This window comes from Pinus tabuliformis, chromosome J, assembly GCF_031772625.1.
Source record: "Pinus tabuliformis cultivar Carrire ecotype Pingquan chromosome J, CPIR1, whole genome shotgun sequence".
Lineage (NCBI taxonomy): Eukaryota > Viridiplantae > Streptophyta > Pinopsida > Pinales > Pinaceae > Pinus > Pinus tabuliformis.
This window is the reverse complement of record NC_142295.1, coordinates 438,598,266-438,612,750: the sequence shown is the minus strand read 5'-3', so window position 1 is coordinate 438,612,750 and position 14,485 is coordinate 438,598,266. Positions and strand designations below refer to the sequence as shown.

The following is a 14,485-nucleotide window of genomic DNA, read 5'->3' as shown; positions in this document are numbered from 1 at the left end:
CTTTTCGCCTAATGAAAGTGCAAACTTACGTGTAAAAAAGCATTGGTTAGTAGGATGTATGGCCACTATGTCTATAAGAAAGGAGCCCAAACATGCCTAAATTGATGCCCACAATTGCTACAAGGATGGCCATATGATATTGAATTGGTAAATTGTGCCATGGCTCATAAGATGAGGAATCTTGGGCTCAACTGACTTAGCATTCAAAGTGACATTAGTGATAATTGACCTTCTCAACACAAAAGTAAGAAGGGGTGAATGAGATTTTGACACCCTTTTGACCGCGTTGGAGAATTCTAGCTTCGAAAGAGGTCTATGGGATGTTTAGAGGACTTCTTAGATGTCATCACAGAAGGAGTATCATGCCTACTTGAAGTAGGCTCCAAATACCTAGTAGAAGAGAGGACCACCCTGATTTTGCATGTAGAAGCTTAGGTAGTAGCGCAAGGTCCCTTGGCGAGAATGATGCCTCATGCTATCATGCAAAGGAGCTATGGTTGACATAGAGATGGAGAGTAGGGATCTTGGGAACCTTTCTTCCCATCACTGTCTAATCCATAGCTGAGAATGTGCCAGTAGATGCACTAGTTCTATTCCTGTGTTTGTTAAGTTTGACTTAGTCTACATGTACTGATGTTTCATATTTTAAGTCTTTTCGTTTCTGATGTTGCATGGTGACATCTGATTGTATTAGCATAGAGTAATAGTAACTTTACATTCCTTGCCTAAGATTGCTACCATTTAGTCCAACTCCTATATCAATAAAGATTTTGTTTTCACTGTGAATTTGTTTTCTTATACATATTATGATATTATTGTGCTTGCTTTGTTGAAGTTCCTTTTGGTTCATCTTGTCTTCTATAGCACACTAGGCTCCGCAATTTAATTTTGTCCACTGGATTGCTCCTGGAGCTATGGTTGACATAGAGATGGAGAGTAGGGATCTTGGGAACCTTTCTTCCCATCACTGTCTAATCCATAGCTGAGAATGTGCCAGTAGATGCACTAGTTCTATTCCTGTGTTAGTTAAGTTTGACTTAGTCTACATGTACTGATGTTTCATATTTTAAGTCTTTTCGTTTCTGATATTGCATGGTGACATCTGATTGTATTAGCATAGAGTAATAGTAACTTTACATTCCTTGCCTAAGATTGCTACCATTTAGTCCAACTCCTATATCAATAAAGATTTTGTTTTCACTGTGAATTTGTTTTCTTATACATATTATGATATTATTGTGCTTGCTTTGTTGAAGTTCCTTTTGGTTCATCTTGTCTTCTATAGCACACTAGGCTCCGCAATTTAATTTTGTCCACTGGATTGCTCCTAGAGTCCAGGTCAACAGTAGCCATTATAAATTGATCTTCGAAAAATTGCACACAATGTTTGGGTTTTGTAGTTGGTGAAAATAAACCCAAAGAAGACAAAAGCCATTATGCATTGACATCTGAATTGTTTGATTCAATGACATGGATTCGTTGGTTTAGCAAATCACCTGCAAAAAATTGCAGAGCATTTTTTATGAAGTTGCACTAGTTAATGCATTGACAGAGTTACTCAAGCATTTCATTGGGCTGAAGCCCAACATAAACCAGTCAACGCTTTCAGGCAGAAAATATGTAAGGTGTCAATGGGGGTGTTACTAAAATTCCACGTGACATATGGCATTCAGGTAGATGCTTCAGGATATACCATAGGAGTTGTTATTTTGCAGCATGTTAGACTAATAACTTGGCATTTAGAAGAATTTATAGAAGTTACGTTTTTCTTTCTTTCTAACTAGGAAAACTCAAGGATCAAACATAACTCTGTTCTTTCTAGGCAACCATGTTCTCAATATCGCTTGGAAAGTCCAGACTCCACACTAGCAATTATGAATTTTCAATAATCATGGTCTATCTATGTACAATTTTGTTCTTGGTCAAACCAGTGACCTAGTGCACTCTACCTATCACCTCCTTCCAACAAAGCCTGATTCAAAAGTGGAAGTGAGGTTAACATAAAAGCCCACTAGTCCACGTGTGCATGCCCCAGGATAGTTCAGGTCTGCTATACCCATAGGTGATGTGTATAAACCAATGATAGAATATTTCTATGAAATTATCCATGTATTAAAACTATGGAGGCATTGCGTGCTTTGAAAAAGGACAATTATTCATTCCTATCACAAGCCATGGCAATTTATGGAGATTCTGTTAATGCCAGTAAGGTGAGCTTTTCTTATAGATGGATTTTTTGCAACAACCTAACTTGCGTAATCATGTATAAAAAATGTGCACAACAAAGTACTAATTTTCTTTCAAGACCTTTAGATTTTTCTCGTAGAACTTTGTTAAAGTTTAGTCCATTTGTCTTTGAAGAATGAGGATTTGATATTGAGATGGAATTTTGTTCCATAGCAAAAGCATTGGAATGATATGAATTGGTGTATATTCATAGTATTTGAAGAATTTCCATATTGAAGGCATGATGGTCTGGTCGGTATGTATGTGTTGAAAAGTAGAAAATATTGATGAGAGGCTCATTGCTCCAAAGACGTTGGTTGCTTTGGAGTGAACAGAACAATGGTCAAATTCCAAAGATATTTGCATTGGCTAAAGATGCAACCAGATATTGTGAAATTTGTTCGTAACAATGGTATGTAGTACGTCCAAACTAAGAAACAGGAAATGGGACTTGCATACTCCTCTTCCAATCCTGTCAAGATCACAGGAAAGCATCTCCATGGATATTGTTAGAAGATAGCAAATCATAAGTTGAGGACATGAAATTGTTGGAAATAATACTGAGAGGGGGGGGTGAATCAGTATTATCAGATCAATCAAACTTTTTCAATGCTCAGAAACATATACGCTACTTCAGTTAGGTGAACCAGCGTGTACACGCTACTGTGACTAAATAAAACAGCGTATAAGAAGAAAACTCATAATTTAGTTAGCTTATTCTTCAGTTAAGTTCATCAGGACATTATTCACCACATTAACAGTAAACAGGTGCAGTATAACAGAACAGATCAAAAGCCACACACATGAACACCAAGATGTAAGGTGGAAACCCAATGTGGGTGAAAACCACCTGCTGCAAGTTGTCTCTATCTTTCTTTAATATGAAACTTCAGTTTACAATCTTTTGTACTGGTGCAGCCTTATACCAGTACGCAGGCTACAACCTTCTCTCGTTCTCCAAACTTCCTTGGAAGGGAGCTCCAACCCCCTTTGCTCTTGTACTAGCCAAGATACTAGTACGTAGGTGCTGACCTACAATCTTCTTTCCTTCAGGTACCACCTTTCATACATTTTCAGACTGGATATTCCTGAAGCATAACATTACAATCTGTAGACCCCAATTCATTCAACTTTCACAACAGATCATTGAAGCATAAAACAACCAATACTAGTATTATCAAACTTTGAATCACTGAACCACTGAACCTTGTCAATCACCAGTTACCAGAACACAGAGCAGACTACAGAACTCTGCAATAACAGTCAGACCCCACTGTAAACCCAAAATCAAGCTTCAAAAGATATACGCTACTTCAATGAGCAAAACCCGCGTATACACGCGCTTTTACCGAAGCCAACCTGCGTACAGATCTAAAAATAAACTTTCTCAATTTGCAGCTGTACCAGACATCAGTTAGACCCAGAACATAACATTGCGACAATGTGCAGATCTAGAAATACGCATAATCAACCATATCATGATAGTGCATTTCAAACCATTAGATCCCGATCTATCCTTAGATCTAGTCTTCCATCAACCGATGTGATCTCTCCTTGGCTTAGATCAAGCAACCCAGAACCTGCATATCAGATCTCTTTCTCTCTTAGATATTCAAGCCTTGTCGAAAGATGATATTGCCTAATGATCTTCTTCTCCTTATATAGCCTTAGGCCTTGCTCAATACCAAGAACCAAAACCATAGTAACACAATACCATCAATTTCAAAACTAGGGATCGACACGCCCGTCGAGACACAATGGTCCGAAATCATAGGCACAACTTCCAAGGACTAACCACCATGGACCAAAGGTACTTTTCCACATACACGCGCTTTTTCTGAATCCAACTAGCGTGTACACGCGACTTGGGCTTAACGAACCTGCGTATATGAACTTCCTTGGCATGCTGTACTAAGATCTGTCTTCTGATTAAGTTGCCATCACCTGTACCAACCTCTGAGCACCTGTACCAACCTCTGAGTGAGTTGCCATCAAGGACAACACTTGAATCATAATGCCAACAGAAAGTACATTTGAAATCATCTTTATTATGATTTTAACTGTTAAACGTTAGCTAAATGGATCTCAACTATATTGTCCAACCTTTAGAAGATAATAAAATGAAACTACAGAAAACTACCCAATGTTTGAGGATGTAAGTTAAAGTCAAAATAGATCTAGCCATGAAGTCTTTCTTTTCTTTATGGCAGTTGTTAAGAATCCATGAAGAATTATGGCCACCTAGAAGATGGAATATTATAAGATTATAATCAAAGAATTAGCTTATCCATAATGTGTTAGGCTTCAGTCTTCAGCAAATTTCAAAGTAAATATTATAAATATTTGGTAGTGTCAAACATCAAAATAATCTCCGTGAATTTTATTTGGCACATTTTAAATGAAATTCTTGGAAAAATCAAGATTAGAAGCTTCATTTGAAATTTAGAGTTCCAAATGTCAAATTTGATTAAAACAATTTAAACTGCCATGGATTTGGTATAGTCCTGATGCAACCATGGTTTTAAGGACTTCTCATTTATTTCTTATTTATTTTATTATGTGTAAATTATTTTTCATTTATGTAGTATCTTGTTCTAGCATCAAGAATGCACGAGAACTCATTATCCCTTACATTGAACTTGCAGTCCTAATTTGTCATGCTTTTATTCTAAGATAGAAATCCAATTCCCACATAATTGTATTGATGTTTATTATGCTTCAATTTTTATTTGTAAACTACACACTCACAGGGTAATATGTTTAATACTTTTATTTGCTTCTGGTTGCTACACGTGTCTTTCCCAAATGGATGTTGTTTTTTGGTAAATAAAAGGCATTTATATTAATATATGGTCTGTAGTACAAAATTGGAATATAGTTTCAGGTTGGGGCCATTTCAACACAGCATAAACACTATTCTGGCCGTAAAATATAGAGTTTAAGGCTTCAATAAAATTACTTGTTAAAACAGATACTGAAACTATCATAATAATCTAGGCTGTCTTCTACGAGGCTTGGAGGTTGAACTTCATTTCTTTTGCTTGCTGTGGGCGTGTTATGATAGCTTCTATCTTCATTTGTCTTCACTTTTCGAGTATTGGGTATGGACAACTGGAAGCACTTTTCATACTCTTGCTTATACGTGCTAGCTACATACATATCTGCTAACCTCGGTAGATTTATACAGGAAACTATATATGATTGGTTGCTTCCATAAACACATATTTTGCCAAAATGGATGTTCTGAATAAATTTATTACATTTCCTGCAATTTTCTGTTGTGTTTTTTTAAATTTCTTATTGAGCAATGCTTGCATTTCTAAAGGAAATTGTAAGAAATTATATCAATGTCTACAAATGGCTAAAATAGGTCAATGGGATTCAGAAGAACCACACTTTTTGTGAGCTGTAAGGGTTGTGAAGAGCACTACTAAAAACAAGAATCCAAGATCTGAAACCTAGATTAGAGAAGAGTAGACATAAGATGTCCATTGATCTGTGGCCTATCAGCAACTTGGAGTGGTTATTGTGACAACGACCCAGGTTCAAATCCTGGTGGGCATGCTCCTCCCTTGTGTGGCATATGCCAGATTTGGCTATTCACTATATTGAATATTGATGTAGCCTTTGGACAGATTATTGTATGGCACTGGGAAGGCACGGTGAACCCTTTTCTTCACATGTGTGAGGTTGAGTCTAGTTTGTTATTGGGCTTACCATCCATAAAATGACAGGTTCCCATTAGAATAAAAGAGTAGACAATAACATAGGAAGGGTGTTTGCCTTTTTATGGGAGAAATCTCAACTTATTTGACACTCATTTCCAACTATAGTTGGTTGAAAAGTGTCTATATTTTCCAGTTCTTTACACTCATTCAGTTTTCGTTCATAGCATGACAGCATCTGTTTGTCCAATCTGAGATCTTATAAATGCCATCTTATTATATGCTTCAATTCCTATAGCATTTAGCGAAGTTGCTACTCAATTGCTTCCACATGTAGTTACTAGTTACCTTTTTTTTGTCATTAATTGAAGAGTTTGTTAGACGAGGAGACACATTTTATCCTTAATCCTCATTATTTCACAGTGAGAATTTGCCACTTGATTCATTGTAAGAGGCATATACATAGCTTTTCCATATTTATTGCAACAACAGGATTAGTTTTGAAATTTAACTGTTGCATTTGTTAAATTGATTTTGTGATATTAGGTTCCAGGTTAAGCATCATTTGTTGTTTGCATGAATGACAATTATTACTTGTTCAGTTTGAACCATCATTTTTTAGAGTGATTAATGTTTATGTTATGTCATTAGTTATTCCTGTTCTGCATTTATTGTTATATTATTAATCGAATATTAGTTTGGTACTTGGCATGTACGTATTATTTTGCAAGATTTAAAGTTATTGAGAATGATATTGAGGGGCACCATCCTCGGGGAAAGGAATTGTGAGAAGTAGTATTGTGTGATACCCTCATGGGGACTCCAAAGACTTGTGAGTTACATCCAATTCACTTGATCCATTATTTCTTTCTATGATGAAAATAATTTTTCTCTTGATGCAAATGTTTATCTATTTATGCTTACATTCCAATGCACACTCTTGTTGATATCTTATGTTGCAACCTGTGTTGCTTTCGTACTCATTGATGATACTTTATGGGTGAGAAATGAAAATGGAGGAGCACTAGTTAGATTCACGTAAAATCTTTTTGAAGAAGTCAAAGATATGTGAGTAGGATAGTTGCATCTAAGTGCTCGATACTTCCACTAATATTTGAGGAGTTCAAGTAATTTTAGTTGTCATTGAACACTGTTGGCATTTCCTTTATTTATGCATGCTGTTCATCTTGTTTTCCATCCTCTAGATACATCTTGCTTTAGATAAAAATATGTTGCATGTTTTCTTAACTTTGATATATTTTATCCAAATCTCAAGCCTAATACCTTCTCATTTGAAAAGTTGTCTGAGTCCAGTTTGCATGTTAGCCAATGCGGTGTTGTCATTTGATTAAGTTTGAGCAATTCTCTAACAAAGGCATTTATCTTCATGTGTATGATAGTGATGCAGACCAAATTAGTGTACTTCATATTATTATCATGTGGGTTATAGGAATTTATGTGTTCTTGCCCATGGTTATAAATATATTTCTTGAAAATTGTTTGGGTATTTGATTTTTTTTAAAGTCACTTGCAGAGTTTTTAAGACATTTAGACTGGGGTTGCAAGGAAAACAGATCCTTAAGCCTTGCAGATATTAGATTTATAATGAGTTCAGTACAAGCATGCAATCAAAAGTTTGAAGAGTAGGTTGTATTCTGTCTCTGGCTTGAAAAGAGTTTTGTCTGTATTTCTATGGTAACTATGCGGATATTATTGAAGTGATGGAATACAAGTTTTTATTTGCTAGAGGTCAAATAATGGCCACAAACTGAATTGGAATTTTGTATGATGTTTGTATTATTGAGTTTAATTGACATTGATAGTTTGAATTTGGTGTTGTTGTTGGCCTGTCTCTCTAATGTGATTTGTTTGTCAGAGTAGGTTTGCATTCACTACAAAATGATTAATCTGGATTCCATCCTAGTATTATACTAGTGAAAATGTAGAAAGACTAGGATATTGTTTGGACATTATCTCAAGAGAAGAAATGAAATACAGCATGGAATTTGAGTGGTAGAGGACAGGGAGGTGCTATTTTCTTTAACTGAAAAGTTAATGTCACTAGCCTGTCAGATAGATTCGTAGATTGTATTTCAACTAAGTATTATCTATGCTATCTTTTTGTCCTTGCATTACCAAGATTATCTGGTGAAAGGTCAAGATTCACTATGAATATGTTTAATTTTAAGGGAGGGTCATCTTTCTATTGCTCAAGTCGATTGGAAAAAGAAAGGACCTCTGTGATATTGTTATCAAGTGGGGAAGATATGGGTCTTTATTGTAAAATCAAAATGTTATTACCAAGATGATAAAATCATGAGCTAAAAGTTTCTTCACATGTAACTTTTTCTTTTCCTATGTGGTTCACGAACTGCGGAGATTGGCAACCGCTATGTCCATGGAATATTTGTACCAGGCGTATCCACCCAAAGGCATCACTTCCTGCTGGCTCAACCACAGAGCCTGACCCCGAGAGTGTCAATAGAACTGAACCCATGACCTCTTAAAAGTTAATAGCAAAGTTGCTTTAACGACAGGGTCTCCACTAAGTGAGCTAACCTTCTGGGCTTCTTCACATGTAACTATTGATATGCAAATTACTTTTTCAATCCTTGCTTTGGACGATCTGTTTTGCACCTGATAAGATGGAAAAATAATGATAAACTTGGGAGATAGCATTGTATATAACAGTGTTCTACGGGGATACATCCCCTCACCTAGGAATCGTGATTACTCCCTCCCTTGCACTCCAGGGATGTGGGGTCGTCTGGGGGTCGTTTCCCAATGCTCCCTAAAACAGGATACGCATGGAAACTCCAAAGGGGGTCGTTTCCTCCCAAAAAATTAAGGTCAAATAATTTTAATAAAGTCAAATTTTAATAATTTTAATGGCTTCTCATACAACTGCTTTCCCGACTGAACATGCTTGTAATCATCCTTCCCTTTACAATTGTCATTTCCTTTACAAGAATATTCAGAATTTTTATCAGAGATTTCAAGGTAAGGAGAAGGTGGTGGTGTAGCACTGTAGACATATGCATTAATACTTGATTCCACAGTTGGAATTTTTCTAGATACAGGAATATATGGACTTCTGAAAACAGATGAACTAAGTTCACTCCTAGGAGCCTCAACTGCGTATACTCTGGAGCAAACATCAACATAGCTTCAGCTTTTGGAAGCAAGTCAACTTCTCCACTTGAAGGACCCGAAGACTGACTGCCTGCTTGTGATGATCTGGAATCTTTCTGTGCCTCTTTGTGGCCAGCAACATCTTCCTTGACTGATACTGGCTGCTCACTAAAATCGCCCAAAGATGAAAAATCCACAACAGGAAAAAGCATTTGATCTGATCAAGCCCTCTGGCATCTAGACTACTCAACCCATCTCCGCATTCACCAAGAGGAAATAAAAAAGCCTGAGACAAACATGGCTTATTTCCTTCTTATATCTCAGACAATATCACAATAGTATTTTTATTTTACTATTTTTGTCAGGTCCCTTGTGTTAAAGACCCCAACGCCCCCCCACGTTTCCTAAAAATTGGTGGGGAGCTTTTGCATAGGCCGCTCCTGCGTATCCCCGCTCCCCCGTCCCCACGTGCCGGAAACTTGGTGGAACATTGGTATATAATGGACAATAGCACAAAATGAAATGATACATAATTTAAACTCTAGCAAATGTTGATGATGAAAACATTCATTGGCATTTTAGAACGGCGTTGTCTACTGACGCCACAAATTTGCCTGGACGGCAGATTTCTTGCCAGAATCGGGTAATTTTTTCTCTCAAAAAATCAGAATTATTATTTTTTTGATGGTGGAAATTTGATTCAGCACCATCAAGAACCCCTGGGGCACACAAAATCCTGAAGTTTGACAGCTGTAACCCAGATTTTCAAAAATTTCTGCCGTATTTTGTCATAATCTTGCCAGAATTTTATTATTTTCCGGGCTAATTTGTGTATTTTTTAGACTGCACTTTTTAGAACTTGAGCTAATGACTCTAGGAGGGTACCTGTTGCTATCAAATATTAGTGAGGACTTTGGTGAGGTCACTATGCATCAGAGACTAGATAAGGCATTGACCAGGATGATACTGTAGCAAATGATGAACCTAACAAAATTGGAAGATAACAATATTAGCCTTTAGGCACTAGAACCTTAACATTAGTCCCAGTATGAGAATATTGGATGTGTGGAGTAAGAGATGTTTGCCAATAATTTTGTTCTAATAAAATGTTAAATATATGAATTATTATTCATATCAATATATCTGATTTCTTAGTTAACAGTTAGTTTGGGTTGTGGCCGTTATGCTTATTTCTTATATGGTAGAAATTTAAAACGGTCACTATAAGTGGCATGAAGATTTACCATGAGTTCAGCGAGATTGTGTTAGCTTGCACTCCGTTTTGGTGCCTTATAGTGGACTTTGATCAATCAATTGTCACTCGTTCTAGCTATTCGCTTGTAAGTTTTTTATTTCTATTTTGGTGGAAGAGAACTACTTGTCATGCAATTTCTTCTATCAAAACAAAGAAAAATTAAAGATGTTTTCGGAGTATACATATGCCTAATACAACAATGTTTACCATGGTCCATCGCCCATATTGGCATATACAAGAGCAAAAGTCCATATGTTGCTTGAACTTGGGTCTGCTTGAATCATTTCCTAATAGAGGACTATCTAAAGGAGTATAGAGACCCTTAGAGCCACACGTTAGAGGATGCAATAGAAATCAAAACTTAGTGTTCCTCTACAGGTCAGCATTTAAACAAAATTTAGGTAGAGACAACATTGTATCCTTCCAAAAGTAACGAAATTATTGGACACCTAGTTAGCACGTTGCCTGAAAAAGTTTAAACTGACCTTGTATGCAAAGGGGAGGAATTTAGTGGACAGATGCGTGTATCAAATTTTGTCGACTTGGGTAAATTTTGGGGCCTTCATTATGTTCAATTTATTGATGCATGGAAATGGTACACCCTTAGTCTATGCTTTTGCTTCATCACAAATATGCCACCTGTTTTGAAGGTGGACAACTATTTAGGGGGAAATAAAGGAGTAAAGTATACACAGTTGCTTTTGCTTTCCCGGTTTCTCATCAGAAGAATAGGATGTTGCATGTTTGAATATGGTGTGAGGTACCCCTATCAATGCATATGATTGCAATGTTGATAGTCATTTTTATTCAAGTCCATACTTAATTTATAGTTGTAATGCTTTTCTGTAGGTGGACAGCTAAAACTTATAGGTAACAAAGTTCGTTTAGCAACAAATAGAGATACAAAACTTCAGAAAATATAATTAGATTGGAGCTAGCCTAGATTGGAGGTGATTTTATTGGCTTGATGTTTATAATCAATGATTAATAGTGGAGTGGCATTCAGTGACTGCATTCTTTCAGCCAGAAGTTAACTTGATATGAAAATGTTCAAAATTGTATTCAGTTCAAGATAATTGATTGCGTGATTGTCATTATCAAGAAATGAAATAGAACACTAATTTTGTTAATAAGTCACTTGGTTACAAATATGCTAGTTAGAAAAATAGTGGAGTTTATGCTGGTAATTTCATTCAGCCATGCTTATTTTGAAAGATAAAACCTATAGAGGCTATTTTTATTATTATACTTGTGTAGTTGGATATGATCTGAAGCCCACTAGAGAAGTTAAATGGTTGTTATTCCTAACTGTATAGATATTGATGTTTAATCAATTTTTGCTTTTGTTTTTCTCTTATTTTTATAATATTTATATAGTTTCCTGTTCCAGAAGTTGTAAAAATGCTCATTTCAGAAGCCATGCTCATATTTGAAGCCCTTGCCATTTGCAATTTCAATTAAACTTATGTTTAATCAACCAGACAGATTGTTGGTGGTTTTGTAAGAGATGGTTAGCAGATCTTCATAATTCGAAATCAAATTAAGTCAAAGCTTTTTGTTATGGGTCTTGTTCTAGCTGGCAGTTCTCTCTCTTTTGTCTTGCAAAAGGTAGTCATAATGTTAGAGTTAGTGACTCTTGTTTGAATTGGTATTTCTGTTCTTCCAAAAGCCGCTGGACAAGGTGGTGGCTATGTTAAATTGGTTGATTCCTGTTAAAATATACTATATAGTTAGTGTTAACTCCTAATTGCTCAATGGTAATTAAATTCCACCTTAATGTTAATTCTTCCATAGCACATGCTTTTACCTGGTTGTCAAATATAAGTTCTTTCTAACCATAGGCTCACAGTGGGTCAGGATAATTTTCAGGAGATTATTCTTATAGATCAATGTGTATATATATATATATATATATATATATATATATATATATATGTATGTATGTATATATATATATATATATATAGCCTCTTTCTGGAGACGGAAATATTTGAGTGTGCTATGCAGACTACAGATTATGCCTTGACAATATAGCAATTATTGTAGCATTGCTGCAATTTTATAAATTTGCTTCCTGTTTGATACATTAGTTTTCATGGCCACCTTGGCAGCTTTCTGTTCCTTCTCTATTTGCATGAATTGTAACGTCTTTATTTTCTTGTTGCAGTATGTTGACCCATCTTGCACTTTGAAAGCCTGTGCGGGGCTGAATGGTATGAGGTTAGGAGGTCGTGTTATAACTGTAGTTCAGGCCACTCCTGATGCTTCTGGTGAGGTATGTGTTATGATTGGTTGAATATTTTTCATATGCATTACTGTTACTTGCAATTGCCTTGGACTTGGCAAAGTCTAGATGCTCATACTAATTAGTGAACCATATGCTTTTCCAAGGGCGGGAGCGTTCCATTCTATGGTATACCTGAACATGCAAAACCTCTCATGCAAAAACCTACACAAGTTCTTGAACTAAAGAATGTGGTATGTGCCAAGATGTTTTCTTGTTATAATGTGCCTAATTTTTATAAGCAGTTCTAACTAATAGTCACATTTGATTTTCAGTTAACCAAAGAGGAGCTTCTACAACTGTCGGAAGTTGAACTGGAAGAAATATCTGAAGATGTGCGTCTTGAGTGTACCAGGTATTGTTATGTGGAGTTTCCAGCACTTGCAGTTGGGCCTGTTTAGAGTGGGACAACCATTTATTCTTTTATTTTATTATAATCTTGTTCAATATGTTTTGTTTCATATTAAGAGTACTTTCTCTGAATGTTTTGCCTATTAATGTGGCTCACAACATATGCTTGTTATAGGTTTGGTGCTGTCAAATCACTTAACATTGTAAGGTGGAATAGAAGTGGAATGGACATTTCTGTTACGCCTGATGCTTGTCAAAATCAGGAAGTTCACGTAACTTCTATTCAAGGCAAGGGAAATGGTAATCCACAGAAGTCTTTCATCAATGTAGGTGATAGTGAAAATCTCTCTGAATCTTTGAAGGACCAACAAAATAAGGTTGTCGAAGATATTAGGGAAAATGGAAGAGAGCGTAAGGATGAGGTTGCGGTTCCTAATGATATTCCAGTGCAAGAAGACAAGGAGTGTGATGAGAATGATGTGGAAAATAAGTTGGATGAAAGTGGTGGTGCTTCAGACGGTAATGCATTGCAAACAGTAGATTTGGCATCTCAGGATAACGAAGAACATGGCAATGCTAGTTTAGTTGATGAAGTAGCTTTTGCTGATAAAACTCCTGACCAAAGTGTTGATGCTCTAGAGTTGGGGAAACATTCTCTTGCTGGCGACCTGGTACAACAGGAAAAAGAATTGGGGCAGAATGCCTGTTTGGATACTGTAAACCATCCAGTGTCTGTAGTTGCAACTAAACAAGATGGTGAGACATCGGTAGATTGCGAGTTTCTAGATGTGGGTAGCATCCTCATTGAATTTTCAAGAGAAGAAGCTGCATGTTTGGCAGCACATGCTTTGCATGGACGTACATATGGAACTCGAAAGGTGATAACTAGCTATTTTCCTCACAGCATGTACCGGAAGATATTTCCTAGAGGAAATGTTCGATGAGTGAGTATGAAGGGTTTCTGTCCAAGAATGTCATAATCTGCCTGTCATGAATGAGCAAATTTCTCTATTATTGATTATTTCTAGTGCAATATTTTGCTTTCATTCTCCATCGATATATCTTGTGACTGCTCCACTGTGTATTTAACAAAGTATTGTGATTGATCTATCTTGAAGGTGGTACCGTGTATGTAGCAAGCTTCCTTGTTATATTCAATGCTTCATAGGCAATTAGTGCACGAGATATATTTAGCTGAACCTTACATTTGATGAGAAAGGAATATGTTTTTTAAAAGCATATTAATCATTTTTAATAATATCTTTTGTAACGTCATCCAAAGTTCCTTTAATGCATTGAAGTTTGTTTCATTCAGTGAGCTCCCATCATTTACGTTTCTATGTTACAACCTCTAGGTGGATTAATTCTAACATTTCGTTATAGTCAGAAGTAGCTTTTCCTGTGGGTGTGACTGGGTCTCATGTGCTTGATCTAATTAAACTCTCAAATACAGGTACCAAATGGACTGTAATTCTATTGTTAATTAACATCCCTTTATAAATCTCAATATCTGATTTTTACAATGGAAAGGGCAGCCATAAATATTGTGATAGCAAGAGATGGTGCCTTCTT

The 14,485-nt window shown here is 36.2% G+C and overlaps 1 protein-coding gene across 2 annotated transcripts in view; it reads left to right on the top strand.

The window, feature by feature from the left end:
• LOC149227702 (RNA-binding (RRM/RBD/RNP motifs) family protein) overlaps nucleotides 1-14,227 on the top strand; it is a 146,596-nt gene extending 132,369 nt beyond the window's left edge. For both annotated transcript variants that reach the window (XM_089377887.1, XM_089377886.1), the window contains 4 exons: nucleotides 12,446-12,553; nucleotides 12,670-12,756; nucleotides 12,838-12,917; nucleotides 13,089-14,227. In XM_089377887.1, the coding sequence (XP_089234013.1) occupies nucleotides 12,446-12,553; nucleotides 12,670-12,756; nucleotides 12,838-12,917; nucleotides 13,089-13,857 (1,044 nt within the window). In that variant the 3' untranslated portion in view covers nucleotides 13,858-14,227. The remainder of the gene's footprint in view (nucleotides 1-12,445; nucleotides 12,554-12,669; nucleotides 12,757-12,837; nucleotides 12,918-13,088) is intronic.
• The last annotated feature ends 258 nt before the right edge of the window (nucleotides 14,228-14,485 follow it).